The sequence below is a fragment of the Leishmania martiniquensis genome, chromosome 2 (genome assembly GCF_017916325.1).
Source record: "Leishmania martiniquensis isolate LSCM1 chromosome 2, whole genome shotgun sequence".
NCBI classification, from domain to species: domain Eukaryota; phylum Euglenozoa; class Kinetoplastea; order Trypanosomatida; family Trypanosomatidae; genus Leishmania; species Leishmania martiniquensis.
In genome coordinates, this window is record NC_090137.1 from 193,174 (window position 1) to 217,739 (window position 24,566).

Consider the following 24,566-nt stretch of genomic DNA (forward strand, 5'->3'; position numbering starts at 1 on the left):
GTGGCCGTCGCATGCGGCAGTGGTGAAGGGCGCGTGAGGGGAAAGGGGCCCGTTTTTCGGGGTCGGCCGCCACTGCTCCCCACTCCGGAGCGAAGACGCAGGCGCGCCTGCACACTGGACTGGGCTCTCGCGCGATGGAAGCCGAGCGCCACTGCAATGAATCCTCTTTGGCCGATGCGCGTGCGAAGGGCACGCCCGGCTGGCAATATATGTGTTGCCTGGAAGGGAGGGGGCAGACACGACACCGCCGACGCACAAGTTTGCCCCTCCACTCCCCTCTCTCTACCTCCTTCCCCCCACACACACACACTCCAGAGAATCACCCGAGGCCAGACACACACATACATGCACACGCATATATATATATATATATGTATATATGTATGCATAGGAGCGCGTGGAAATCGAACCAACAGACAACGCGTCCGCAGTCACCAGGTGAAGGAAAAGGGCCGGGAAGGGAAGGGGCGCGGGTGGCCTCACTTTCGCTTCGCATGCTGGCCACTACGGCCAACGCGAGCAGGACTTTACACAACGCCGCAACCGCGCAGGCGCCCGCCACTCACTGCCACACGCAAATCCAACAGCAAGCCGCTAAAAAAAAAAAAACGCAGCCGACTCAGTGTGTATGGGTGGGTGTGTGAGAGAGCGCACAGGACCGAGAAGGGAAGGAAAGGCGACAGGTACATCCGCAAACACCCTGAGGAAGGGCACCGGGTCAGCCCCCCAAGACACGTACGCAGCCAAGCGGCGGCACCACCTGCACAAACGGGTACGCGTGCGACCGTCGCGACACGGTGTCGACGTTGCGATTCATGCGCAGCGACCCGGCAACGAACATGGTGGTGCCCAAGCGGACCTGCTGCTTTAGTAGCGTGGAAGGGACGAGGTCGCCGACACATCGCACAACAATCAGGTCCTCGTCCTCGTCCTCGTCTGCGTCCGCGTCGTCATCGGCAGCCGCATTGCTTCCCGTCGCGTCGGCAGAGACAGCACCTGACGATTCTGCAGACGAGTGGCGAACCGCCAAGACATACTGCAAAACTCGGGCCGCGCCGAGGAAGCCCTCCTGCACATCACGAACCGTGCCGATCAGGACTGTGTTCACCGCCGACCGCACATGTAGCTGAGGGGCCTCTGTGCTATCCGCCGTCGTCGCTGCCTCGGCGGAGAGTGGCGAGGGCGACGCGCCAGTGAGTGGGCCCTCAGAGCCGCGTACGCTGACACGAATCGCTGCACCCTCGGCATCGCTGCCGACATCGCTCGCGGAACCCATGCCAGCCCTCTTCGAGGCGCTAAGCGCCTCTGCGGAGGTACTCTGCTGCCTAGGAAACAGGGTGCGGTACGCCTCCTGCACCGCCAGCAACTCGGCTCGCGCTAATACCTGCTGGTGCCTGGGAACCTGGTATAGACGCCGCCAGTCTGCATCGGAGAGGCTGTCGCCTTCATCTCCACCGGTATCACCGTCTTCACCGTCGCGCGCAGCCACTGCCTCGCCACCCTCGTAGCGGCAGCCGGCGTGCTCAGACTGCAAGTGGTCTTCAAGCGAATCCAGTAGCCGGAAGCGCGGTACCCGATTGGCGTACCAGCTCCACGCCTCAACATCCACTGTCAGGGGTCGGTCCTCGAGGGAGCCTGGCGTCGGCGCACTGTGTGTTGCTCTCGGTGAGGGCTCGACTACTCCAGCAGGCGACATCAGCGGCACGGCGGCAGCCGCGGCCCCTTTCCAATCCCCTTCCTGGTGCCGAGTCGCCCCTCCGTCTTCACCGCCGGCAACAGCGGCCGGCGCCTCGAAGGCGGTCGCCTCACCCTCTGCCCTCAGCGACGAGGGCAGCAGCGGCGCCATGATCTTCATCAAGTCTGGCAAAGTGCGCCGCTGGCACAGCGGACACGCATACGGCCTCGCTGCCCACCGCGACAACCACTCCATCTCCTCCGTCGCCAGAGCAGAGACGGCTTCGTCGGCTGCGCTACCCGCCGCCGTGCCAGACTGGGCCGCAGGCGACGCCGCGGCCTTCCTCGCAGCGGCGACCGCGGCGGCCTTACCCTCCACGTCAACGAACGGGTTGATCGGCTCTTTCTCTGACTCCACCAGAGCAGCATTGGGGCTGTCGCCGAACGGGTTCGGGTAGTGGCGGCTGAGCTCCGCAATGGACAGCTCCTGCGCGGTAGGTGCTGCGCCCAGAGCTGCGCCGCCGATGCCGCCACCGGCGGCGCCCACAGCACTACCCGCGCCGAGAGTACCGTCGGCGTTGCGCCGCTGCGTCGGCAGCAGCCGGGCGGTGACTGCAGAGAAGGACAGCACCGGTGGCACAGAAGAATGGCGGCGCTTGATGCCCGGAGCAGCGCCCTCTGGGGTGGCTCGCACGGCAGCCCGCTCTCCTGATTTCTCCAGGTCAGTGCGGTTGTCGGCGGTACCCTCCACAAAGAGCACGCTGGGCATGAAAACGCGGCCATCGAGGCTGTCATAGCCCTGTTTGGGGTGTTGCCGGAGGTTCGCCAGCGTTGCTGGAGGAGCTGACAACTTCTCGATGTCGTCTCGCGCCAGCGCCACTTTGTCCCAGACCTCCTCAAGGAGGTGGTTGATGAGGGCGTCCTCTGGAAGGTCAACGCGTGGGGTTGAGCGATACGCGGCCGCGCGGTCAAAGGTGGGAGGCTTGGCGTCACTCGAGGCGTTGGCGGTGTCCTTTGCAGTCGCAACGGCATCACTCGCCCCCCCTCTCTTCCCCCCCACCGCAGCTTTTCTCGGCGACGGGCCTGTCGTGCACGCGACAGACAAAGGCTCGGTGGTCACCGCGGCCGATAGGGGAGCAGCCCTCTCCTCATACCTAATGATCTCACCAGGGCCCGGGCCCTCCATCACAACGGCGCTGTTGCTGCAGCCGCCGTTGCCCTGCTGTTCGTGGCGCTGCTGCACGTGCAGCTCGGCGGCGTTGAGTCGCCTGAATGCCCGGCCACACGCACTGCAGTGGTACAGCATTGACGCGTCAACCGGGTTTCGAATGGCAACCGTCTGTGCTTCTGCCTGCGTAACGCGGGCTGTCGCGCTGCCCTCCGCGAGGCCCACCTCATCGCATGAGGCTGTCTCCCCAGGCAAATCAAAGGTGGGCGCGCTGGAGACAGGGACGTCCGCGCTTGATGCAGCAGCAGCTGCTGCTGCTGCTTCGGCCCGCCGTTGAGCCGGAATCCATAGCGAGCGCGTACCGGTCGTGGCGAAGGGCGGTGGGCCGTGGGTCGGGCGGTATGCGAGGCTTGAGGGATCCCTTATGAGCTCCGTCGCATCAGTCGCGCTTCCGCTGCTGATATCTTGCAAGCGCGTACGCCGGCCCTCGGAAGCTGGCGTGGCTGCTGACATGGCCGCTAGTCGTGCCTGCTGCGCGGCTGGGTAGATCGGCTCTGGCACAGCGGGCGGGCCGACGTTTGGAATGGATGGCGCCAGCTGCGGTGGCACGTTGAGCCACACCTCGTGCTTGCGATGCGCCTCCTCGAGGAGGATGAGGTGCAGGTCGACACTGGAGAAGAGGAATGTTTTGTAGAAGCACACCTCTGGATTTGCGCGATGCGACGACGACGACGACGGCTGCTGATGCTGCGCTGCCCCGGCACCGTCACTTCTTCTAGGAGGGTCTGGGGCACTGCCACGATTGCCATCGTTGTCGCTCACCCAGATACTGCCGAGGCCGTCGCTGGCGGTGCCAGGGGAAGGCGTCGATGGCGTGCTGGCTTGTCGAAGAACGGCGGAGGGCGCAAAGGCTGAACCGACCGGGTGCACGAGGTGGTGCAATCCGGCGCGCGCCGGCAGCGAGGTCAGCGACGGGCGCGAAGAGCACCGAGCGGATAGCATCGTGCTCCTTCGGCGAGCATACATGTGTGTGATGGGTGCTTGTGCGCGTGTGATGAGCACAGGCGACGGCGAACGGCAGAGCCAACAGATGAAGATAGAAGAGTGCGAGCAGAGGGAAAGACCACCATGCGGTGCGTACATATCACACACACACACACACGCACACATCTCATTCTAAATTCAGGCACAGATGGACGCGTATGCAAACCATCCTGCCCTCCCCTTTCCCTGAGCTTCTCGCGCTTTTCTAGAGCCGCGCATCAGCTTATACGTCGTCCGAACACACCACGCAGAGGAGCAGCAGCAGTACGGCACCTCACACCATTTTGTTTGCTTCACAGACACACACACACAGACATGCAATTACACACACACACGTGTGTGTGTGTATAGGCTCAACTGCAAGAAAAGGTGTGCACCAACGGTGCATCACCCGCGCCGCAGCACCAGCCGCGAGCAGTCCCCCGCTTTCCTCGTTCTTCCTCACTCGCCGCTCTCTTGACGTGGTTCGAAAGCCTCGCCGAGCGGCATCGTCATGTCACCCACCGCCGAGAGGGACAGAGCCAGGCAGCGTCTCGCACCATGAACTAGGTGGGGGCGGTAGCAACAAGCAGAGGTCCGCACATCCAGAGGCGAAGAGCCATCCACGCGCCTCTCATGCGAGAGGGGGGGAAGAGCGACGCTCTCTGCCCATGAGCTCATCAGCGCCCCCGTGCATGCACGCGCCGACCTCTCTCCCCTTCGCAACACGAACCGCACCACCCACGGCCTTCCACGTATCACTATGTCCTGAGCAGAGGAGATGCGGCCACGCCCACGAATACCTCAGTACGTGGCCCACCGTACGCATTCGGGGAGCGCCTGGCCGGTATTCGCTCCCGAAACGCAATGCGCGGGCATCGTCCAGAGGGAGGGGGAGGGCCGGTGCGTAGCCACCACCACCACCACCCTCCTCCACAGAGGGAGGAAAGAGGGGGATGTTGTAGATAAATATGTGCGTGTGCGTGTTCAAGGGCAACGATATGGCGCCATCGCCGCTCCGCCCACGTACACTTTCCTCAAAGAGGCGAGGGGGGGCAACAGCGCGGCGGCGGCGAAAGAGGAGGAGGTCTCTGCAGTGCGCCCATGCTGAGATCCGCAAAATTGGGTGAGCAGGCGCTGAGCGGACCCGCGCTGCCTGTGGATGCCAGCGCATAGGAAAGGGATAGATGCCGGTGACCGCGCACGCCGTCCTCGCGCGGCGTCCTCTCCGCCGCCTCGGGCGGGCTTTCCACGCCGGTGTCCGCCAAGAACGACGTGGTCCGCATCCGGTGGTCAGCGGCCGCGGCACCGGTGCCAGCGCGTGGGATGGCGACGATACCGGCGCTCGAGCCGCACATCGCGTCGCAGAGTCGCTGTCACTCATCCTCCGTGGGCCCAACTTCACGCCTCTTCGCTATTGCTGCCGTGCGCCTCAGCGCCGCCGATGTACAGGTTCAAGCTGCGGCACAGGCTTACGCTGCAGAAGCCGGCCGATACCACCGGCAGTAGCCTCGTCGCAGGCAGCGGTAGCAACGCTCGCCGCCACACGCTCGCGCTGGCGCAAGACCTGCCCGTTCAGCCGCCACCCCTCCGGTAGGTCCAGAGGGGACGGGGCCGCTAAACTAGCCACGGTGTGCTCACGAGGCTAGCGCCGCTCCCGGTGTAGCCCGTGAAATCAGCCGCCCCTGGCGCCAGCGATACCCTTGGTGGCTACGGGGGACTTGGGGCTCTCCAGCACACGTGCACCGTTGATGCGATGACCGTCTCGCCACTGCCGGCGGTGTCGACGACGATGGAACCACTCCTGCCGTTCGGCTCAGCCGGCGAGGTTGTCGGTGATGCCGATCCTTTGCCCAGCTCTTGCGACCCCTCGGTGTTCCCCATGCTGGACGGTGTTGTGATGTGCGGCGAGCACGCGTCGGGCGTCTGCTTCACCGACGCCGGAGGCTGCCGAGGCGGGGCGCCACTGCCCATCTCATTCCTCACCGAGTCCGGCGCCCACGACGCGGCGATGCTCAGCGGCGCGCATGTCATCTGCTGAGCCCGCAGTCCACGCAGCAGCGTCGAGATGATGACCAGCAGCGCCACCACGTAAAGGTACGCGGCGAGGAAGTCCGGCACTGCATGCGGGTATACCGTAACGATCGGCAGGGTGATGAATAGACCGATGCACAGAATGACGTGCATGCGCCACTCGACGCGGTCCTGCCGGGTCGACTGCGAAATCTGCTTTAGATGGGACGGCATCTGCGGCGCCACTAAGCGGAAGTACTGAAGAAACGTGCGCAGGTCGCTGATCCCGGAAAACTTATGGCTCTTGATGGCCGGCATCCTCCGCTCCGACGCCGGCACCTCCCACGAGAAATCGACGACAGGCTTGCGGGACCACATGCTGCGGTACCCGTACAGGGCGGCGAAGCGCACGCTGCTCAGGTCCGTCACAGTCACCACCGGCTCGATGACGCTCTCGTACACGGTGATAAGCCGCTCGCTCGTGAGCACGTAAAGGCGGCCGCAGCTGCGAATGACCACGGCAAGCAGCAGCGCGAAGCAGAGCACGACGACCAGGCCACACGCCGCCACGGCTGTCGAGCCGCTCAGCTTCACAATCGCGTACGTGTTGTCGCTCACGGAAGAGAGCATCAGCATCCAGATGCCGAACAGGAGCCCCGCCAGCAGGTCCAGCAGTAGCCACTTGTTCTCCATCAGAACGCTGCGCAGTTGCGGCTCGGAGCACCACACGATGAACTCATCCCGGAAGAGGGTTGCCTTGAGCGCCTTGCGGTACTGCGGGGAGAGGAGGTCGGAGGTGAGCAGGTGCGCCGTCTCGCCGCGCTTCTGGCGAACCACGCTATTCGGTAGCGAGGTGGCGAGCGGCACCGGCATAGCAGCTGCGGAGGTCGCCGCCATGGTCGCAGGAGTGGATACAGCAGCTGCACCCGCAGCCGCGATGGCTTGCGCATTGGGCGACAACCTGTACACCTCGAGGTTACCCCACGTGCTGGTGCCCCCCACCGCCGCGGCAGCCGCACCTGCGCACGGCGACAGCGACGCCGTGCGCTGGGTCATACACTCCGGTGAAAGGGCAAAGGCTATGGACGAGGGGGTGGATGCGGTGGGCGCTGCGGCAAGAGCCGCGGTGGCATCCACCTGGGCCGAAGTCATGGGCGCCATAGGGGTGCTGCTCGCGGCAGTGGCCACCCCACAGGTCGTTGCTTCAGCAAAGCGCGAAGTAGGCGGGGCGCCTGTGGTGGACACTCCGGCGCCTGTCATTGATCCAGTGCCGGTGGCGATCCCCATTTCCGCGGCCCTGCCGTGCGCGTTAGGGGCCTCCATCGCGGAAAGCATAGACGTGCACAGCGTCAAGATGCCTCCGACCCTTGTCAGGGTGGTCGGTGCGGCGTGCATCGACTCGATTTGGGCGCGGTACTGCTTCAACTCTGGGATCTGGCCGAGCAGCGACCGCCCACGCAGCCGCAGCGCCAGCCGTAGGTATGTGGTGCTGGCCATGTTGCGCCGCGCGTCATTCAACAGCTGCAGCCTCACGCTATGCGAGTGCTGCGGTGAAGGCTTCCCAACCCCTTCCGTCACCGATGCGTCTGTGCCCACGGGCACCCCTCTAGCAGCCACCAACGGCGAGCACGAGGGGGGCCACACCTCCGCGCTCACCTGGCGCTCCGCCTCCGTCTCTGCACGAAAAAGCAGCACGCGACGGTGGTGACGCAAAACGTGGCACACGAAGCCGCCAGAGGCGAGGTACGCCACCATCAGTACCTCGGCGAAGTAGACGTCGGAGAACCACGGCTTCAGCGACACGGCGAAGGTGAGGACGATGACGATGGTCGAGCTGAGAAGGGCGAGCGAGAAGGGCACAAAGACGAAGCGGGCAACGTTGCACCAGAAGCAGACGTCGCCCGGCCCGAGACGGACGGGATGGAGGCACTTGCAGATCGGGCAGTAGCCGGTCCCTGCTAGCGCCGTCGGCGGCGGCGCGGCGGCGGTGGCGCGAGGGGGAGGGGCATTCGACCCTATCTGCTGGTGCTGCTGTGCAACCGGGCTTGATAGGGCCCCCTCGCCAGGACTACTGCCCTCGAGCTCGCCGAAATCCTCGGTTTCAGAGCTGTGGCTGCGAAACGGCGAGCCGGTGTGACATTCGTTCGGGCCTGTGGGCGGTCGCGGGATGCTTGGCACGGTCGCCATATCGTGGGCGCCCCCCTCCTGGGCGCTGTCGCCCGCCGAGTCCGGAGGCCTGTACCGGCCGGCGAGGATGTCGGACAGAAACGGCTCGTACCTCCACGGGAGCTGATGGAGTGTCTTCATCCATGCGTGCGAGAGAGCGGAGAGGACAAATAAAATGCAGCCCAGTACAAGCGCGATAATGGGTGGCGCACGGCATATATAAATGTTGTTCGTTGTTCGTGAAGCGGCGCAGAACATGTCCGGGCACGACGGGTTGAAGTTGCGCTCGCGAAGGTCTTCGCAGAAGCTCGCGCGGAAAGCGGCGATCTCGGCCGGGGTGTGCCCCGGCCCCGCATCGCTGTCCCCATGCGCGCCACCCGCGGGGGGAGTGGTGCGGTAGTAAGACATCACTGTTCTGTTCACCTCCATGCAGGTCTTCGTGCTCTCACACCAGCCGCACATCAGCGGCGGTGGCATGAGCCCGTCAGTTTGGTCGAGGACACATTCGCTGCAGCGGCTGATGTCCGCACAGACGTTGAGAGCGCGCACAGCTGGGCTGGAGCGGTAGAGAAGAAGGATGAGCGCCACAGTCGTTAGCGTCACCCCAGATCGGCGCGGCTGCCCTATCCAACGGCCTGCACCACAGCGGGCATCGCCCCGCCGCTTTGCCGAGCTTTGCCTCATCGGGCGCCTTCGAAAGGTAGGCGTCTAAGTATATATATATATATATGTGTGTGTATACGAGAAGCACGTCAGGTACACCAGCCCAGAGGCACAGAAGCTGCCAATGTGGCTCTTGGCAAGAGCCTGCACTCGAGAGGGGAACAGGGGAGGGCGAAGAAAAGGGTTACACGTCGGGAGCGGGGTGCTGCGTGGAAATGGAGAAGAGGGGTCGAGAAGGCGGAGTCTGTGAAAGCGCACGCGCGCACGCGGGGGGGACAGAGAGGAGAGACGAGGGTTGGGTAATAAAAGCAGGGCAAAGGCAGACAAGAAAAGGGTCCCCGATTCGTCCTCCGTTTCCGCTTGTGTATGTGGGTGTGTGTGTGTCGCTGCGTTACGTTACTGGCTTAAGAATTACGCGGCGTCGCTGTGTGGCTTAGCCTGCAGGGCCGGAGAGCAGCCGCACGCGCGGGATGGAGAGGGGAGAGAGAGAGGGGACGTCTGCGCTACAGTTTTACACGGCGAGTACGCAGAGGAGGAGACGCACAGACATAGACACACACACACATATATATAACGAAAAAAAAAGGTGGCGGCCGAGCACAGGAAGAGGCACAGAGGGAGAGTGGCGCGTGCAAACGTGGTTGCTGTTGGGGAGGGAGGGAGGGGTCATACTCGGTAGTTGCACCGGGGCAACTGTTTCACGCCTGTTGGGTGTGCTTGTGATCAGTGAGGAGGACTGAGCGGCGCTCCCTTCTCCTTTTTGTTGTTGTTGGGTGCGGACTCGCATGACGAAGTACGGGTGCCGGAGGAGGGAGGGAGGGAGGGGAAGAGGCACCATAAAACAGCGGCGGTGAAGCGTCGAAGACGGGGGGAAGAGGAAGAGAAGCGATGGCAATGCGAAGTTGAGCAGAGGCGCATGCCTGTCCCCTTCCCTCACCCCCTTGGCAGAGGCAGCGCGCATCAAGCACACACACACACACCTCAGAGAGAGAGCAGCAGCAGCAGAAGCGCCACACAACCTGTCATGGAGGGGGGCGCACCTTTGCCTGTGGACTCGTACACAAGGTACACGAGCAGGCACGCGCACGCGGCCCTCGTCGTTATCGACACGCTTGTGCGCCACATGCACGGCCCTGCAACTCCTTTTACCCGTCCGATGAGGGAGGGGGGAAGGAGGGGGGCGTCTCCGATTTGGTGTACTCGTTGGGTATGCTGCGTGGTTGCCGACGCATTGCACTAAGACACACACACACACTCTGAGGCATTTTTCCGGTGCAGCTGCACCATGGCCTGCAGAACCTCTGTGAAGGCCGGAAGTGGATGGAGAGCGGTACCGCGGTGCGCGTCCGCCACGCCGTTTCGAAAGGCGTACATCGAGAATGGAGAGGATAAAAAAAAAAGGCGGGCGTGGGGAGGGGCGGTATGGAAGATGCGCTTGGTGCCATAGGGAGCGGACTCGGTGCGTGCGGCGTGCGGGAGCACCACGCAGCGGAAGAGGCGAAGCGAGGCGCATGACCGAGCAGAAGTGGGGTGGGCGAGAGAGTCGCCCGCGGCGGCCGCGGCGATCGTCACGTGCGCGCATCCGCACAGTCGCTCACCCGTGGAAGACGGCACGGCACAGCAGATGCGAGGGAAAAAGTCGGCGAGAGGAGAGGAGGCGACACGGGCGTGAAAGGGACGCGCGCAGGAACGGCATAGGCGCACGTACCCGCCCGCAGGGTCCTGAGGGAGCAGCCTCACGAGCGTCTCAGCACGCCTGCGCGGCAAGGCCGCACCCCATCCCTTCCGCTGTGCCATCACCATCCCACCGCTCAACGCAAATCCCGCTGCAGCAGCCTCAGCTCATCCGCGCGCTCCTCCTTTCGCCGGCGCCACAGCCGATGCACGTACGCGAGGGTGGCGCAGGCAATGAGGACCATCATCACCAAAGAGCACACGGCGCCAGTAATGCAGGTGGTATCTGTGCACTTGGATGTAGCCCTGAAGGCGTACGCATCCTGCGCCACTTGCACGAGCTCGATAGGGTACGACGCCTTGCCATCGGCGGTCATGACCATGGGCGTGCTCGTGCTCCCAGGTGGCGGGGCAGTCGAGCTTCTTGGCACGGCGAGGATGCGGCAGTAGTCAGTATCACCTCTCTCCGAGCCCGCCAGCTCCCCTGCCGTTCGGCGAGCCCGACGCTGCCGATTCTCCACGACTGGCGTGTCGGACACGTCCACGGTTACATTCGCGCGGCCCATTGCAAGCGATGCGGCGCGGTTCTGCGCCGTGAAGGTCTCGGACGACGAGGAGGGCACTCTCACGGACAGCATCGCCGACAAATCGCTCAGCGTCACGTGGGCAAACATGTGCACATCGTTTCTGTAGGCACTCAGGTAACCTTTGCGCGTGAGCATCCGCAGCAGGTTCTGCCGCACGCTTGGAAAGGCGCCCCCTTTCGGCAGGGTCCAAACAAAGGGCTGGGCTGGTGGCGCGTGGGAAACAGGGACGACAACGGACGACCTGTTCGTGCCCAGAGCCGCGGGTACCGCCGCAAGTCCGTGTGCCCAGTGCCCGCCGACGGCGCTCGCGCTCATCTCGTGGCGTGCGCGCCGCATCGCGGCGCGCAGGGGCGCGGCGCTGTCGCCGGTCTCGCGGGTGAGAGGGTCGGAACCGCTGAGAGGGACATTAGCGGCCGCTGCCACGGCCACCCGCGCTGATTCGCTGCCCTGCGTGATGATGCCGGCGGGCGCTGTGCGCGCGTCTGTCCGCGCCGCCCCCGAGGAAATGGTCACCTGCAAGGTGAGCCCCAGCAGCTCGGGGACCCCCAGATAATGTTTGCGGACCTCCGTCAGGGCTACGTGCTCCACGCACACACACGGCGACGGCACCGATAGGTCCACGGTCGCAGCGCCGCTCCTCGTCAGCGGCGGAGGTGCCGCGTCTGTGCGGCTGCTTCTCGGGCCAGAAAGGATGCTGTAGGAGGGCGTGCCGGCTTCGCAGCAAGCACCCCCGCCGCCGTTTTCGGCGGCCATAGCCGCCACATCAGCGCTCAGTGCGGTGCTCAGCAGCTTCTCGTACGGCTTCTTTGGAGCCACGGCGTAGTAGTGAGATGCCTTGCTGTCGAAGACGGTGGTGTACATGCACGAGACGCGCACCAGCTCACTTGCGAGATCGCCGCTGGTAAAGGAAAGGGACATCGTGCTCGTGAAGATGTTTGAGCATACACGAAAAAAAAGGGGGAAGGAGTGGAAGCGCACACCTCACGCGGCGCTTCTTCTGTCTCTTTTTCCGATGAAGTCCGTCGACGCGGCCCCTGTGCGGTCGAGACGACCCCACTGAGTCAGGAATGCCCACCTCCACGTTTTTCTCCGCCCAGTGAACCACGCCGTATCCTCGGCAACGAACGCCGGCGCGCGTGGCGAGCGAAACAGGAGGACGCACAAGAAGAAAAACAAGGGGTGCTGAAGGGGAGAAGAGGAGCAGATGGAGATGATGGCCTGACAACAGCGGCGCTGACGCAGAGCAGATGTGTCATGGAGGCGATGGGGACGGAAGAGGGAGGACGACAGCGGTGCACCTCTACACTTCACGTCAGCACATCGTAGTCGCGTGTTTCCATTCCCATCGAGCACACACACAGACCGACACACAAAGAGACAGACACTATCCTCACCCGACATCTCATCACCGCTTGCCTCGCCCCCCCACCCCCTCCGCCACAGAGGCCACAGCGCATGAGGAGGACCTATAGGCCCCCACCGTGTGCCGTCCACTAAAGTTGGGGAGGAGGGGGGGAAGTTGCGCCACAGCGACCCTCCCCGTCTAACCTCGCAAGCCTCGACGTACGGGTGCGTATATGTCTGTCCTCAGAAATAGTCGGGCGGTGCCGCGCCCGCTTGCTGCGAGACGCAGGCGCCGTCGCCTCTGCACCCATAGCCAACAGTAGCCCATTCCCACGCCCACCACGAAGCCGCCCATGTGCGCGGCGTGGCCGACGGCCTCACCAGACATCAACAATCGCCACGTCGACTGCAGCGCACGCCGCTCCGCCGCTGCCGCCGGAAAGGCCGTGCAGTCGAGCGCCGGTGCCAGCAGAGCGATGTAGCGGTTGGCGAGGTCTGTGATTAGCAGGAAAGCCTCCGGCATAATAACGCAGAGCGCAGTGATGGGCCGGCCGTAGTAGCCGGCGTTGAACCCAGAGAGAGCGCAGACCCCCGCGCTCGCACCGCACATCAGCATCGCATTGTTCACTGCCTCCTGTGCCGGCACGGCCAACTTGCTGTTGCACGCCTCCGCACACTGCCGGAGTAGCTTCATGCCGCCACTCAGTGATTCTGCGATGTGTCCGCCCGCAACACCACACGCGGTGTCGTGCACCGCCTCGCTCACAGCGGCAGCGGCGCGCGCAGCGCGCTCCCGACGCAGCGCCAGCAACCAGCGATTTTGGAGCACCTGGCAGCCCAGTCCGCCAACAACACCGCCGACGGCCCACACCAGCATGGCGCCGGCGGTGCGGGCACACGCGTGCAGGCGGCTATGCTCCCCCCACACGGCGCGCATCCCCGACGCCACGCTCTCGATGGCAGAACGCTCCGCCGCGCCGCCTGGCGCGCCCCGCCGCTCGTCCTCGCGCGAAGGCACCCGCGGGCGGGCCGCCGCCCCTTCCGCGGCGGTGTCCAACACGTCGCCGAACTCGGCAAGAGCCGCGGCGAAGGAGAGGGCATTCGTGAGAAAATGCCGCGAGGAGATGTGCACAAAGAGGTGCGTCAGCGCCCGGGACGGCTTCTTCGCAAAGACGCTGACGCTGAAGCCGTAGCGCCCCACGCGCTCAGCGCACTCCGCGTCCGTGGGCCAGCGTCCGTCAGAGCAGTGAACGGCGAAGAGGATGAGGATCGGGGCGAAGCGGATGACCGTGCAGATGGGATGGGCCCGCACCATGAGGAACGCCACGGTAGAACATGCGCAGCGGTGCTTTGAGGCGTATAGCGCTCGATGCACTGAAAGAATTCGATGGAAAGGGGGGAGAGAAGGGGAGGCAGTGGGAGAGCAGATCGCGGAAGGCCGGTGGCGGGTGGCGATCGGTGATGTGCGGAAAGAGGCAACGCGTGTGTGCGCGTGCATGAGGCACGGTGCCCCGCCTGGGAAAGGGGATAGGGGGGAGGGGCGCACGTGGAAACACGCGCCAGTCCCTGCAGACACACTCGCTCACCCAATACGGGGGCGCCTGCGCAGGCACAGGTCACGGCCACCGTATCCTCCACCAACGCTGCAGCTGTGGTGGCCGAAACGAGGTGAAGCAGTGGCGAACAGGGAGAGAGGGGCCTAATGATACGCTGCCGACATGTAATGGGAAGTGCACACACGCGCACACACGCACATGCACATGGCACGAGCGAAGCAGAGGAAGACACGACAGCGGTGCGCCCCTCTCCGTCGTAACGGCAGGATGTGCGCTCTCTGCTCAGACAGCCTCCGACGAGGCCGTCGGCTCCAATGCATCGGCGCCCCGTGATCAGAGAGAGAGAGGAGGCGGCTGCTCAGCCCACATGCGCTGTGCCAGAGCCCCGCACGCACTGACCTCTGCCTGCGCCCGAGACACTCACCCCTTTACCGCTGGAGAGAGCGGCACAGCAGCCAAAATCGGCAACAGCCCTTTTCATTCAGATGCCGAAGCCGCTCGAAAGAGCGGCTGAGGGGGGAGGGAGGAGGAGGGCCGCTGACTGCATGCCCCGCTTCCGGCGACGCCATCGAGGGGAGCAGGGACGTGCCGAGGCCGCCTGCCCGCACGCGCCGCGGCAGAAGGGGCCGTGCACCGGCACGGGCCGGCACACAGACAGCGCACCGCCCGTCGCCCAGCAGCACAGCAGGGGCGCAGGCGCATGTGCCGGCAGACACACGGCGGGGGTCACACGCGCGCAGCATCATGTCCTCCGATGGGGGGCCCAGCGAGCTCCTAGCGGCCCGCCCACATCGCGCACCACGTCGAGCACAGCATCGGCTCGCGCACCCTTACAGCGAAATCAGGCGGGCGCCCGGGGGGCCCTGTTCGCCGGCATCGCAGCGACACCGCTGCATTGCCTCTGAAGGGTGGGCAGGCGCTCGTGCAAAGCTCCGCGGCCATGGTCTCTCCTCTCGCCTCGTTGTGGCATGTCCAGTGCGAATGCGCGGAGCGTCTGCCTGCAGTCTGAGATGGGCAATCCACTCCCGCGAGCCACGCGGTGGACATCGGCGCCGCGGGCATGACGCCTCTCGCCGGCCTGTCGACCGTGTCGCCGCGTTCCGACTCGCAGTGGCCAAAGCCAAGCAGAGCGGGAGGGGTGCGAACGCAACGGGGGGAGGGGGGCTCGTTGCGTGGGTAACGACACCGTCACCACCACTACCAATCCCGCAGTGATATGGCACACAGGCCGTATACAGAGAGAGCGAGAGCGAGAGGAAAGCGAGAGGGGAGGCGCGCGTCATGACCGTCAGCGTCGCTGCTCGCAACGCAAAAAGGTCTGGCACAGCGGCGACGAGACAGTTTACCCTCCCCCACGCCAGGCTCCGCCACGTCGCCTCCACGGTCCAGCGCCCCCCTTTGCCCTGTCCGTCGATCGTTCTCGTCGCCGGTGCACGTGTGAGATGGCACGTCTTCGTCAGCCAAGCAGGCGCCTTCAGTGGCTCCGCTGTAATCTCTCATCGCCGTGGTGCCCCCTTCTCTCCGTCGTCCTGATGGATCGCTCCACGGATCGCCATCGCCGTGCCAAAGACAACCGCGACAACGCCCGTGATAATGTTCAGGTACGTCATGCCCACCCGGGCCCACCCAACGCGCTTCAGCGTCCAGCCGCCGAGATACATCACAAAATAGGCGGGCATGAGGAAGGCAAAGACGCCACCGCAGATGCTGCCGAGCAGATGAAACACGACGTTGATGTCGGGCACGAGCATGCCCAGGGCTAAGGAGGACGCGCACAGCGGCACCGTGATGCTTAGGTGGAGTTCACGGGAGCAGACGTCAAGATTCTTCTTCAAGATGTAATAAATCGGCAGTCGACATGCTTGACCACTCAGCGCGTACGCGACGCAGATCTTCAGCAGGATGCCAATGTACGCCGCCAGCATCATGGGATCGCTGCGTACGTGGTACTGCTTGAAGATCGAGCCGCCGATGTCCGGGCCGAACTCTGCGTAGCCAAAGAAGCCGACGAGGACGTACAGCACGCCGATGAGAGCAATGCTGCCGCAGCCGTCGATGCAGAGATGCCTCGCGGACGGGGTCCGCATCTCGTCGAAGAGGCGGAAGCACAGGCCATGCCCAAGGAACGCGAAGATGAACAGCGTCAGACCGTTCACAGCATCGATGCCGGTGGAAAAGCGTTTGAGCTCGTGCACGTGCGGCAGCCCGGCCATCGACGCGTGCACAACGACGGCGAGCACAAAGAAGATCACGAGTGTGACCCCAACGATCGAGAAGAAGCGCAGCGAAGCCACGCGGCGCGGCAAGCACAGCGGCAGCATACCAACCGCCCATACGAGTACTGTCATGCCGCGATGCAGCGACGCCGATATGGTATCGGGTGCAGAGATGCCGGCTGCCTCGCCGGACTGCACAAACGGCACCAGAAGGTCACACATCGCCGTCACAAAGCCCACCATCGTGCCGAACTGGAAGAAGAGCATGACGCCGGCGGCGATGTAGTCCGCTCCAGGGAACAGAATGCCCCGGCATGCGGACTCCCACGAGCGATACGGGCTGCGCTCGCATGTGACACCGATAAGGTAAAATGAAAAGCTCACGAGCACCGCGCACACGACCATCAGTGCCACCGCGAGGCACACCCCCGTTGCGTGGAAGCCGGACGCCATCGACACGATGCCGATACCAAGTGTGTTACTCGCCAGATTGAAGACATTCGATAGATGGCCCCCAGGGGGTACAAGGCGCTCTGCCGCCGCTGCCCACCTCGAAAAGGCGCCGCCGCCCAGCTGGGAAAGCTGGGCGCGTATCCGCGAGGCGAGCGACCCCTCGTCGCGCGGCGGGGCCTCGCCCTCACTACGTGCCGGCATCCCTGCTACCGCGGCAGAAACGCCGTCGCCGCCGCCATCGTGGTGGCTACTGTTCCCACTTTCACGAAGTGGGGTGAGGTACCTCGCGGCTCTCGAATCGCTCTGGTCTACGGCGCCCGGTACCTCTGTGTGGCAGTGGTGGCGGTCACCCCGGCGGCCCTTCGAGGCCGTCAACGAGCCAATGTCAAAGACAGTTCCGTCCGAGGTGTAGCGCTCCGCGCTGCGCGCTACCGCTACCGCCGGTAAGGATGGCGGTCCCGTGCACAGGGACGCGGCATCGAGAACCTCGCACGCGGCGTCCTCCCGAATGCCACGGCGAATGTGAAACCTCTGCGGATGCCGCCGCTGCTGCGAGGACGGTGGTGCACAGTCGGGCGCGTGCGCCGAAAGTGCGGACGACGGCGATGAGGTACGCCGCTGTGGCTGAGCAGGCAGGCCTAACGCCACAGCATCGCGCTGCGGTCTGCTTGTCATCATCGTCTCCCCCCGCTCTCGAGCAGGGGGACTGCGGAGGGGTGAGGAGAAGGAGAGGGGAGACGAGGCTCTGTGGCGCCAGACAAGGCAGCCCGGGGCAACGAAGAGTGTCAGGGAGATGATGGGGTGAGAGGCGCGAGCGGCGGTATGCGCTGCCCGCGTCTGCTCTGCTGCTGTGTCGAATGCGCCCCACCGCGGGTGGGAGGGAAGGCGGGCAGGTCCGCACCGCTCTCTGCAGGTGGGCAGCGGAGGCACAGAGAAGGAGGGGACAGCGGTGAAAGCAGTCGATGACACTCCGGCAGGGCGCGCCACGTTCCACAAGCAGCGGACGCGTACGGGAAAGGCAGATGAGAAGCCGGTGCGGCGTACCGTGATGACTCGCCAGGCGATGTGGAGCCCCTCTCCCCCCTCCACCCACCTCTCTCTCGGCTCCCTACAGACAACTGCCGCATTCCGTGCCAAGAGAGCGCGAGGGGGAGGGGGCAACGGTCGAAGACTGGCGTGTGTGTGTGTGTGTGTGTTGGGGGGGAGGGGGGGCAGACCACACCCACGGCCGCCTCGAAGGCGTGGAGAAGCGATTGCGCCGTGCGCGTTCTCACAGGCACAGACGGCGGCTCGGGGCACGGAGGCACACGTGCGTGCGAGCGTGGGAATAGCAGGCACCTGTCCGCCCATAGAGAGCGGCGGGGGGAGGGAGGGAGGAGCGTGAGGAGGAGCGGTGGGCACGCGCGCGCCGCGCGAGGTGGATCGGGCGCGGCATGCACGGCCCTCTCCCGCTCACCTCTCCTCTCCTTCGCTTGTGGAGCCACCATAGCAACGCCTTATCCAGAGAGGGGGGCAGAGAGGTGTCATGCCGGGCAGCATCGGAGAAGCGCGCAGAGAGAGGGGAAAGCAGCTGTGCGTGCGAAGAGGGGGGAGAGGGGGTACGTCGACACTGCAAGCCGATGCTTGTCAGGGCGCAACGGGGGGCGAGAAAAAAAAAGCAAGGGGCGACGGCGATCACAGAAGGGACTGAACAGAACAGACGACGGTAGCGCTCGCGAGCGCGTGTACGTCGACTCGTGCCGGCTGTGGTTCTCGGGGGCTCTCACTTCGCCACATGACCCACACTGCCCCCCCGCTCCTCCTCCTCCTCCCTCCCCCCTCTCCGTTTTCACGGAGCACAGCAGCCAGTCCCCCTGAGCAGGAAATTAGGGACGATTTTACGCGCTTGGGCGTCTCCGGCGGCTTTGTATCTCGAATGAGATCATCTCCCCCTGGCACGCACAGCTAGACAGCGGCGCGGCGCGGGTTGTTGGCCGGGTGCGCTCACGTTGTCGGCGATCGGCACGGCGACGATTGCTTTGTTCTGCGGAAGCGCGCGAACTACCGTACAATAGCATCAGCCATGGCCAGGGTCGGATGCGCGCGCGCGCCCCCCTGCGCTCCAGCCAGGCAAGAGCGGGGGTGCCGGCCTCACTGGCCAGCAAGCGGCCACGCTCCACACCGAAGGCGAGGGCGACGGATACCTGGCGAAGCCCCACACGGTGTGTCCTCTTCCACGTATGACTTCGCGGCCTGCTTCATGGCGGAGATAGACTCGTGCAGCGGCAGAAGGGGGGCGCACCGCAGTCCCCCACCTGCCATCGCGGGCGAAGGCGCAGCCCTGCATGCCCTTCCTCCCCCTGCCCCGCTTGCTCACTGTCTCCAACCGCCGCAGCGCCGCGGAGACGTGCCGCATCACCGAAACGTGTGGATGCGCAGACAGAGAGCCGGTACGAGTGCGTGCATTGGTTGCTCTCAACGTCCAACCCGCATCTTCGCGTCAAATGTTCCTCGTCGCACCTAGCACCATAGCCTGCACGCGTGACTGCATCACGACGGGGAGGGGTGGGCGCGCAACACCGGCGTGGGTCTCGGCTGACGATGCTCCTCCGCTGTCCCTGACGGGAGGAGTAGGCCTGGGGCCGAGGCCACGCAACATCTACGCCGTCCCTCGCCTGAAACTCACAGGAAGAGCTTTGGCGGCAGCTGAACCCATCCTGTGCGGGCCACAGCAACGCTGTCGAGGGACGCCGCCAGCGCGTATCGCAGCTCGGCCTCGCGCTTGCCGCTAATGAAGTCATATAGATACAAGAGGAAGAGAGAGGAAGAGACGCAGCGCAATGACACCGAGGGAAACGGCAGGGGTAAGGGGGGGAAGGACATCATCGCCGCATCACAGTTAGCAGTGTTGCGGGGGTGCATCGCCTTTGGCTGGGGTAGGAGGGGACCTTTATTGCTCAAAATTTGCGGCTTCGCCGTTGCTGCGCACGTGTGCATGTGTGTGTGTGTGTATGTGTGTGTGGGCCAGAGGAGAGCAGGGTGCCGGCAGAGACAATGACCACATGGACTCGCCCGCACACACATGCACACGTGCGCAGCAACGGCGATGATGAAGCGAAGCACAAGCACAGGGGAGAAGAGCGCAAGAAGAAGAGGGGGTTCGCCGACGCCGTTCTCTGGTCCCCCTCTCCCGCTCCCTTGAGTGGGCGTGTAGGCGTCAAGTGCCTGTTCGCCCCACCCGCAGTCACCACCACCACCCTCTTTGCCATTCCTCCCGACTGCAGTTTATTTTTTCTCACGGTGTTGGCCAGCTGAAGGGAGAGGGGGAGAGGGGAGGGGATCAAGGCGTTTTGTGATGGCCCACAGAAACATTTATTACAGCAAAAGAGGCCGGCGGGGAGGACAGCCCGACGCAGACATTCGCCACGCGCAACGGTGAGCAGATGCCCCTCTCCCCTGACACACGCACGCGCACACACATCATGCACAACGGTACCGTGAGTGCGTTGCGAGAGTGGCCCGAATGGCCGAAGGAGAGGGGGGAGGAAGGGGGAGGGGGAAAGACCGTGCGCGCGCACGGATAGAAACATAGATATAGATATAGAGCGATCAAGAGAGGCACGCAACTGATGTGCGAGGGAGCAACGGAGAGAAGAGGGAGGGGCACGCATGACATGAGCACGATGGGAGGAGAAGCGAGGGCGAAAACGCCGCTTGGCTGCCGACCCACCGATCGCTTCACCACCCCTCTGCTTCCCCCCCGGCCCCTTCCTCCGCCGTAAGAGGCACACGGACATACTGGGACAGCGATGCACGTGCACTGAGGTGCAACGTCACCGACGGCTTCAGGAACGAGTACCCGCTCCCTCTAGGATTCCTGCGCATCGGATCGCACACGCGAATGGACACGTGTACAGGTTGGTAGGCGTGTGCGTGGGCGCGGAGCTTTAGCGCCGGCACGGCGCCGCACCCCCTTCTCTTTCGCTGAGGGCACGTCTGTGTGCGTAAGAGGGGGAAAGGGGGTCGGCCGCACTCCGACTTGCAATGCTCTTCGCGGTTGCGCTTTGAGTGCGTGCGGGTCCTTCTCCACGCACCCACACACCGAGCTCGCAGAGCGGCACATCTGTGTCAAGCAACAATCGACCGCCGCGGCATTGGCACACCTCTCCGCTCGCGTTTCCCCTCTGCCCTCCCCCTCCTCTCTCTCTCGCGCGCGACACTTGAGAAGGACGCAGAAGTATGCTGGCCCTGTGGCTGCACCCCCGACGCGCTCCCTCTACATGGATGCGCCTCCATTACCGCGAGGGGGGAAAGGGGGAAGGGCGAGTACGCTTGTGTGCGTGGCCGTTGTGCTCCGAGGCTGACTACACCATCCTCTGAGCACGTACACAGGTCATCGTTGCTTGCGCGTGCGCATATATATATATATACACACACACTCTCTCTCGGGCTTCACCCGACAGGTGCGCACGCTCAGACGCCCAACGTCGGAGATGCCGCGAGGCCATCCAGGCACCACATCAGCGCATCGGAGGAGGGGGAGGAGGAGACGCTTCACCACGGTGAGGCGGATCTCAAGAGGCACGGGAGTGGACGGAGGGCGGAGCTGGCCGAGAGCGAGCACACATCCGCAGCAGTCGAGGCAAGGAGAGGGGGGAGGGGCGAGTGCGTGAGCGAGCAGGACGCTGAAGAATAGCAAAATGGGAGGGGAGTGAACGACGTGGTAAGGAGTGATTGGCGTGGCAGACTCGTCACGGCACCGCGTGTCGCCACGTACGCGCACACACGTTCATCAGCTGTGTGTGAGCGTCAGGCCTGTCTTCATGCTCTTGTCCAGCGACAGTGCGAGCGTCCAGCCGCCGCGCAGGTAGGCGATGTACGCGATGGCCCAGTCGAGGTTCTTGTTGATGCGGGCCTTGGCCGTGTTGCCCAGGATCACCTGGCAGGCCCACTCCAGCGCCAGGGAGCCGTCCCACGTCATGGACTGCGGGTCGACCATGACGGAGGCGGCCACGAGCGGCTGAAATTTGGGGTGCAGCGGAGCCTTCGTCATCATGTCCGCCGTGAAGCTGCAGAGCTGCATGGTCTGTGCCGCCAGCACGAGGCCCTTCTTGACCTCCACGCGGCACCCTGCCGTCCAGTCTACCGTCTTCGACTTGAAGTCGTACGTGGCGCCGCAGCCCACCTCCACACCGTCCGCAGCAGCCATGCTCAATGCCAACTCCATGGCCTTCTGCGTGAGCCTCTCGTGGAAACTCACTCGGTCACCCGCCATCGGCTTCACCGTCTCGTGTTTTACTTCCACCGACACGTCGCACAGAGAGGGGCCCTTGTGCTGGATAATGGCCTCCACGCGGTGGTTGTGCACGTCCTCGGCGCGGACGGTGACCTTGACATCGCTGAGGTCCCGCGGCGTCAAGGTAAGCTTGCCGTAGCAGGCGCCGCTTTCGCTCAGTGCCTCAACATCGACACACACCTCGTCGCCGGTCTTGCAGGTCGTAGCGACGGCGTACGAACCTTTTAGGGCGTTGCACTTGTTTTCGATCCTCCACTCACCACCTTTGGTGAAGCTTTTGGCCAGCAAGTCTTGGCTGAGCCTATTGTAGTCCCTGTAGAGGGTTGCCATGGTGTGCGGAGCAGGGCAGCGGATTAGGCGAGACTGAAAAAACTGCACCGGCCTTTTCGCACGTGTGTGTGTGGAGAGGCAGGGGGGTGTTCGACGCACCGTTTTTTTTTTGGAGGGGAGCTTGCCGCCTTGCGTTGAGAGGGAGAGGGAGAGGGAGACGTACACGTGTCGAACGGAGAAGGCGTACACATCACGCGATGTGCTCTACGCGCCACCCAGCAAGAGGTGGACGGAGGATAGTCCCGGTCCGCAGTGCGTGGTGGGGAGGGGAAGGGGGGGCAACGCTCCAGCTGCACCACCCTTACACATACACACACGCACATACCAGTAGGCAGCGCGAAGGTCGAGTGAGATGCGTTTGAGCTGCGCTGGCCATTCATCGCTCTCACATGAAGGGTACAAGGCGTGCTCCCCAGTGGTATGGACCCGACTCGATCCAGGGGCCTGATTACCGTCCCCAGTGGCCCGTAAAGCGCTCGGGCCCCCCCTCCCTCCCTCCCTCCCCCTCCACTGCACGTCGCAGCTTTTTCGCTCTATCACCACCTGGGGGCATACGGAGGACAGGGTGCGGCTTGGCCTCCCACCAGAGAGCAGGGCGAGGGGGGAGGGGACTGGAAGCTGGAGCTACGCCATGAGAGGTGTACTCCTCCTCCTCCCCCTGCGATGAGGGCAGGGGTGAAGGGAGGCGTGAGGAATGGTGAAGAGGTGGACCAGGTGCCGTGATGATGGCCATCAAGAAACTGCTAACAAGTGCTTCCACACGCATGCACGCACGCCTGTTGGCCCCCTTCTTGCCCTCTTTTACCTGCAGCGTTTACTGGTGACGAGGAGAGCGTGCTGAGCCTTCCCCTCGCCCCCCCTAAGAGGCACAACAAGCCCCACACGTGTAATGGCGAGGATGAAGCGGTCCATAGAGTCTCGAGCACAGCGCTTTCAAAAAAAAAGTTTTTCTCTTTTTGTAAGTGGCTCGCTTTCGCTACCACAACAGTGGCGTGCCAAGCGTGCCCATGGCGACAGCGGCTCGAACAACGCATGAGCTGCCCCGATGTTTAAGATATAAATAGCTCTCTCTCCCTCAGTGCACTTGGATGTCCCTCTCTTCTGTTGCCCCTGCCGCTGCATGTCTATGAGGGGGAAAGCCTTTCTTCACGGTGTACCTCTCCATCGAGGGGGAGAGGGGGGTGAAGGGGTGAAGGGCGCACGCGAGAGCTCACAAGTGGCCTGTCTGAAGGTGCGTGCGCGCCTCCTGGTGAGGGTGAATGCGTATGGCTGCCGCCCCACCACCCCCATCACACACACACACGCCCCCCTCCACCCTCTCCCTCTTCATCTTCGCTGGCCGGAGAGCTTCGAGAAGGGAAGGCAACGCCGTCCCCTCTTGGAAATTATTTCTCGTCGTTAGTGTGCGCGCATCAACGTTCGCACTTAGGGCAAAAGGGTCTGGCAATGGCTCACTGTCCCTCTCAGCAAGAGGGGGGAGAACGGGCAAGCACCACCACCACCACACACACACATACGCACATTATAGTAAGCGCGAGAAGAGCACACACAACCGCGTTCGCCCTGTTCGTGTTCGCGTGTGTGGTGAGGGGGAAGGGAGGCGTCTGTTGCTGCTGTTCTTTAGTGTCCTCTCCGACTCCTTCGTAGTTGGTATGGCGGCTGTGGGGTGGTCATGCCGCCGCAGTTTTCGCTTCCTCGTCGTGCGTGTGCCTCCACCTTCGTATTTGTGGCCGCCTGCAGTGCCGCCCCATCTGCCCCTCCCTCCCCCTTCAGTTGTCTGCCTCCACAGACGCTTTCTCAGCCACATCACCATCATCACCATCACCACCCTTTCGGCAGCGGCATCCCGCGTTGGCGCTCACGCTTGCCTCTGCTTGAGTCGGGGCCGAAGAGGAGAGGGATGAAGACAGCGCGCGGGCATGAGGTGGGCACTGAGACGAGAGAAAGACAGAGAAGGTGGTGCTGCTGCTGGTGGGGCACACAGTTCCCCGGCCGAGAGAGAGAGCGCGCGCGAGAGAGATGCCGCTTGCGCAGACTGACAGAGGCGCAGACACACTCGCGCACCGCAACAGAGCGCGGGCGGCAAACAAAGGAAGAGGGGCCTCTGCAGGGCGTCCAAATCCACCGTCATTGAAGGCGTCGACGCGAGCGCGGGGTAAAAAGAAAAAACGGAGCAAAAAAAAAATGTCTGTCAACGAGGCGCGTGATAACAGAGGAGAAGAACGGGGGAAGAGGGGCTTACCGTGCGCGGAAGCGTCCATCGACAGGCAGACACGCACGCACGCAGGCAGGTAGACAGGCAGACAGGTATACAGATGCGTACAGGTGGCAGAGAGGGGAGGGGGGGTCGACTCGTACGAGTGCTGGAGGCAGGCCCGTCGCGTGTGTGTGTGTGTGTCTTCACGTGATACCGAGTGCTTTCAT

General features: G+C 64.0%; 6 protein-coding genes across 6 annotated transcripts; all 6 read right to left on the reverse strand.

Moving 5' to 3' along the window:
• Window positions 1-718: 718 nt before the first annotated feature.
• Window positions 719-3,868, reverse strand: LSCM1_08258 (uncharacterized protein; the record flags this gene model as incomplete). The annotated part of the gene is made up of 1 exon (XM_067325593.1): window positions 719-3,868. The coding sequence occupies one exon, from the start codon at window positions 3,866-3,868 to the stop codon at window positions 719-721; it is 3,150 nt and encodes a 1,049-aa protein (XP_067181620.1).
• A 1,707-nt stretch (window positions 3,869-5,575) lies between these two features.
• On the reverse strand, window positions 5,576-8,728 carry LSCM1_08259 (uncharacterized protein; the record flags this gene model as incomplete). The annotated part of the gene is made up of 1 exon (XM_067325594.1): window positions 5,576-8,728. The coding sequence occupies one exon, from the start codon at window positions 8,726-8,728 to the stop codon at window positions 5,576-5,578; it is 3,153 nt and encodes a 1,050-aa protein (XP_067181621.1).
• Window positions 8,729-10,518: 1,790 nt separating this feature from the next.
• On the reverse strand, window positions 10,519-11,886 carry LSCM1_08260 (uncharacterized protein; the record flags this gene model as incomplete). Its single annotated transcript, XM_067325595.1, has 1 exon — window positions 10,519-11,886. The coding sequence occupies one exon, from the start codon at window positions 11,884-11,886 to the stop codon at window positions 10,519-10,521; it is 1,368 nt and encodes a 455-aa protein (XP_067181622.1).
• Window positions 11,887-12,511: 625 nt separating this feature from the next.
• LSCM1_08261 (uncharacterized protein) lies at window positions 12,512-13,627 on the reverse strand (the record flags this gene model as incomplete). Its single annotated transcript, XM_067325596.1, has 1 exon — window positions 12,512-13,627. The coding sequence occupies one exon, from the start codon at window positions 13,625-13,627 to the stop codon at window positions 12,512-12,514; it is 1,116 nt and encodes a 371-aa protein (XP_067181623.1).
• Window positions 13,628-15,364: 1,737 nt separating this feature from the next.
• Window positions 15,365-17,215, reverse strand: LSCM1_08262 (uncharacterized protein; the record flags this gene model as incomplete). Its single annotated transcript, XM_067325597.1, has 1 exon — window positions 15,365-17,215. The coding sequence occupies one exon, from the start codon at window positions 17,213-17,215 to the stop codon at window positions 15,365-15,367; it is 1,851 nt and encodes a 616-aa protein (XP_067181624.1).
• Window positions 17,216-21,308: 4,093 nt separating this feature from the next.
• LSCM1_08263 (uncharacterized protein) lies at window positions 21,309-22,142 on the reverse strand (the record flags this gene model as incomplete). The annotated part of the gene is made up of 1 exon (XM_067325598.1): window positions 21,309-22,142. One exon carries the CDS (start codon window positions 22,140-22,142, stop codon window positions 21,309-21,311), a length of 834 nt encoding a protein of 277 aa, XP_067181625.1.
• Between the last annotated feature and the right edge of the window lie 2,424 nt (window positions 22,143-24,566).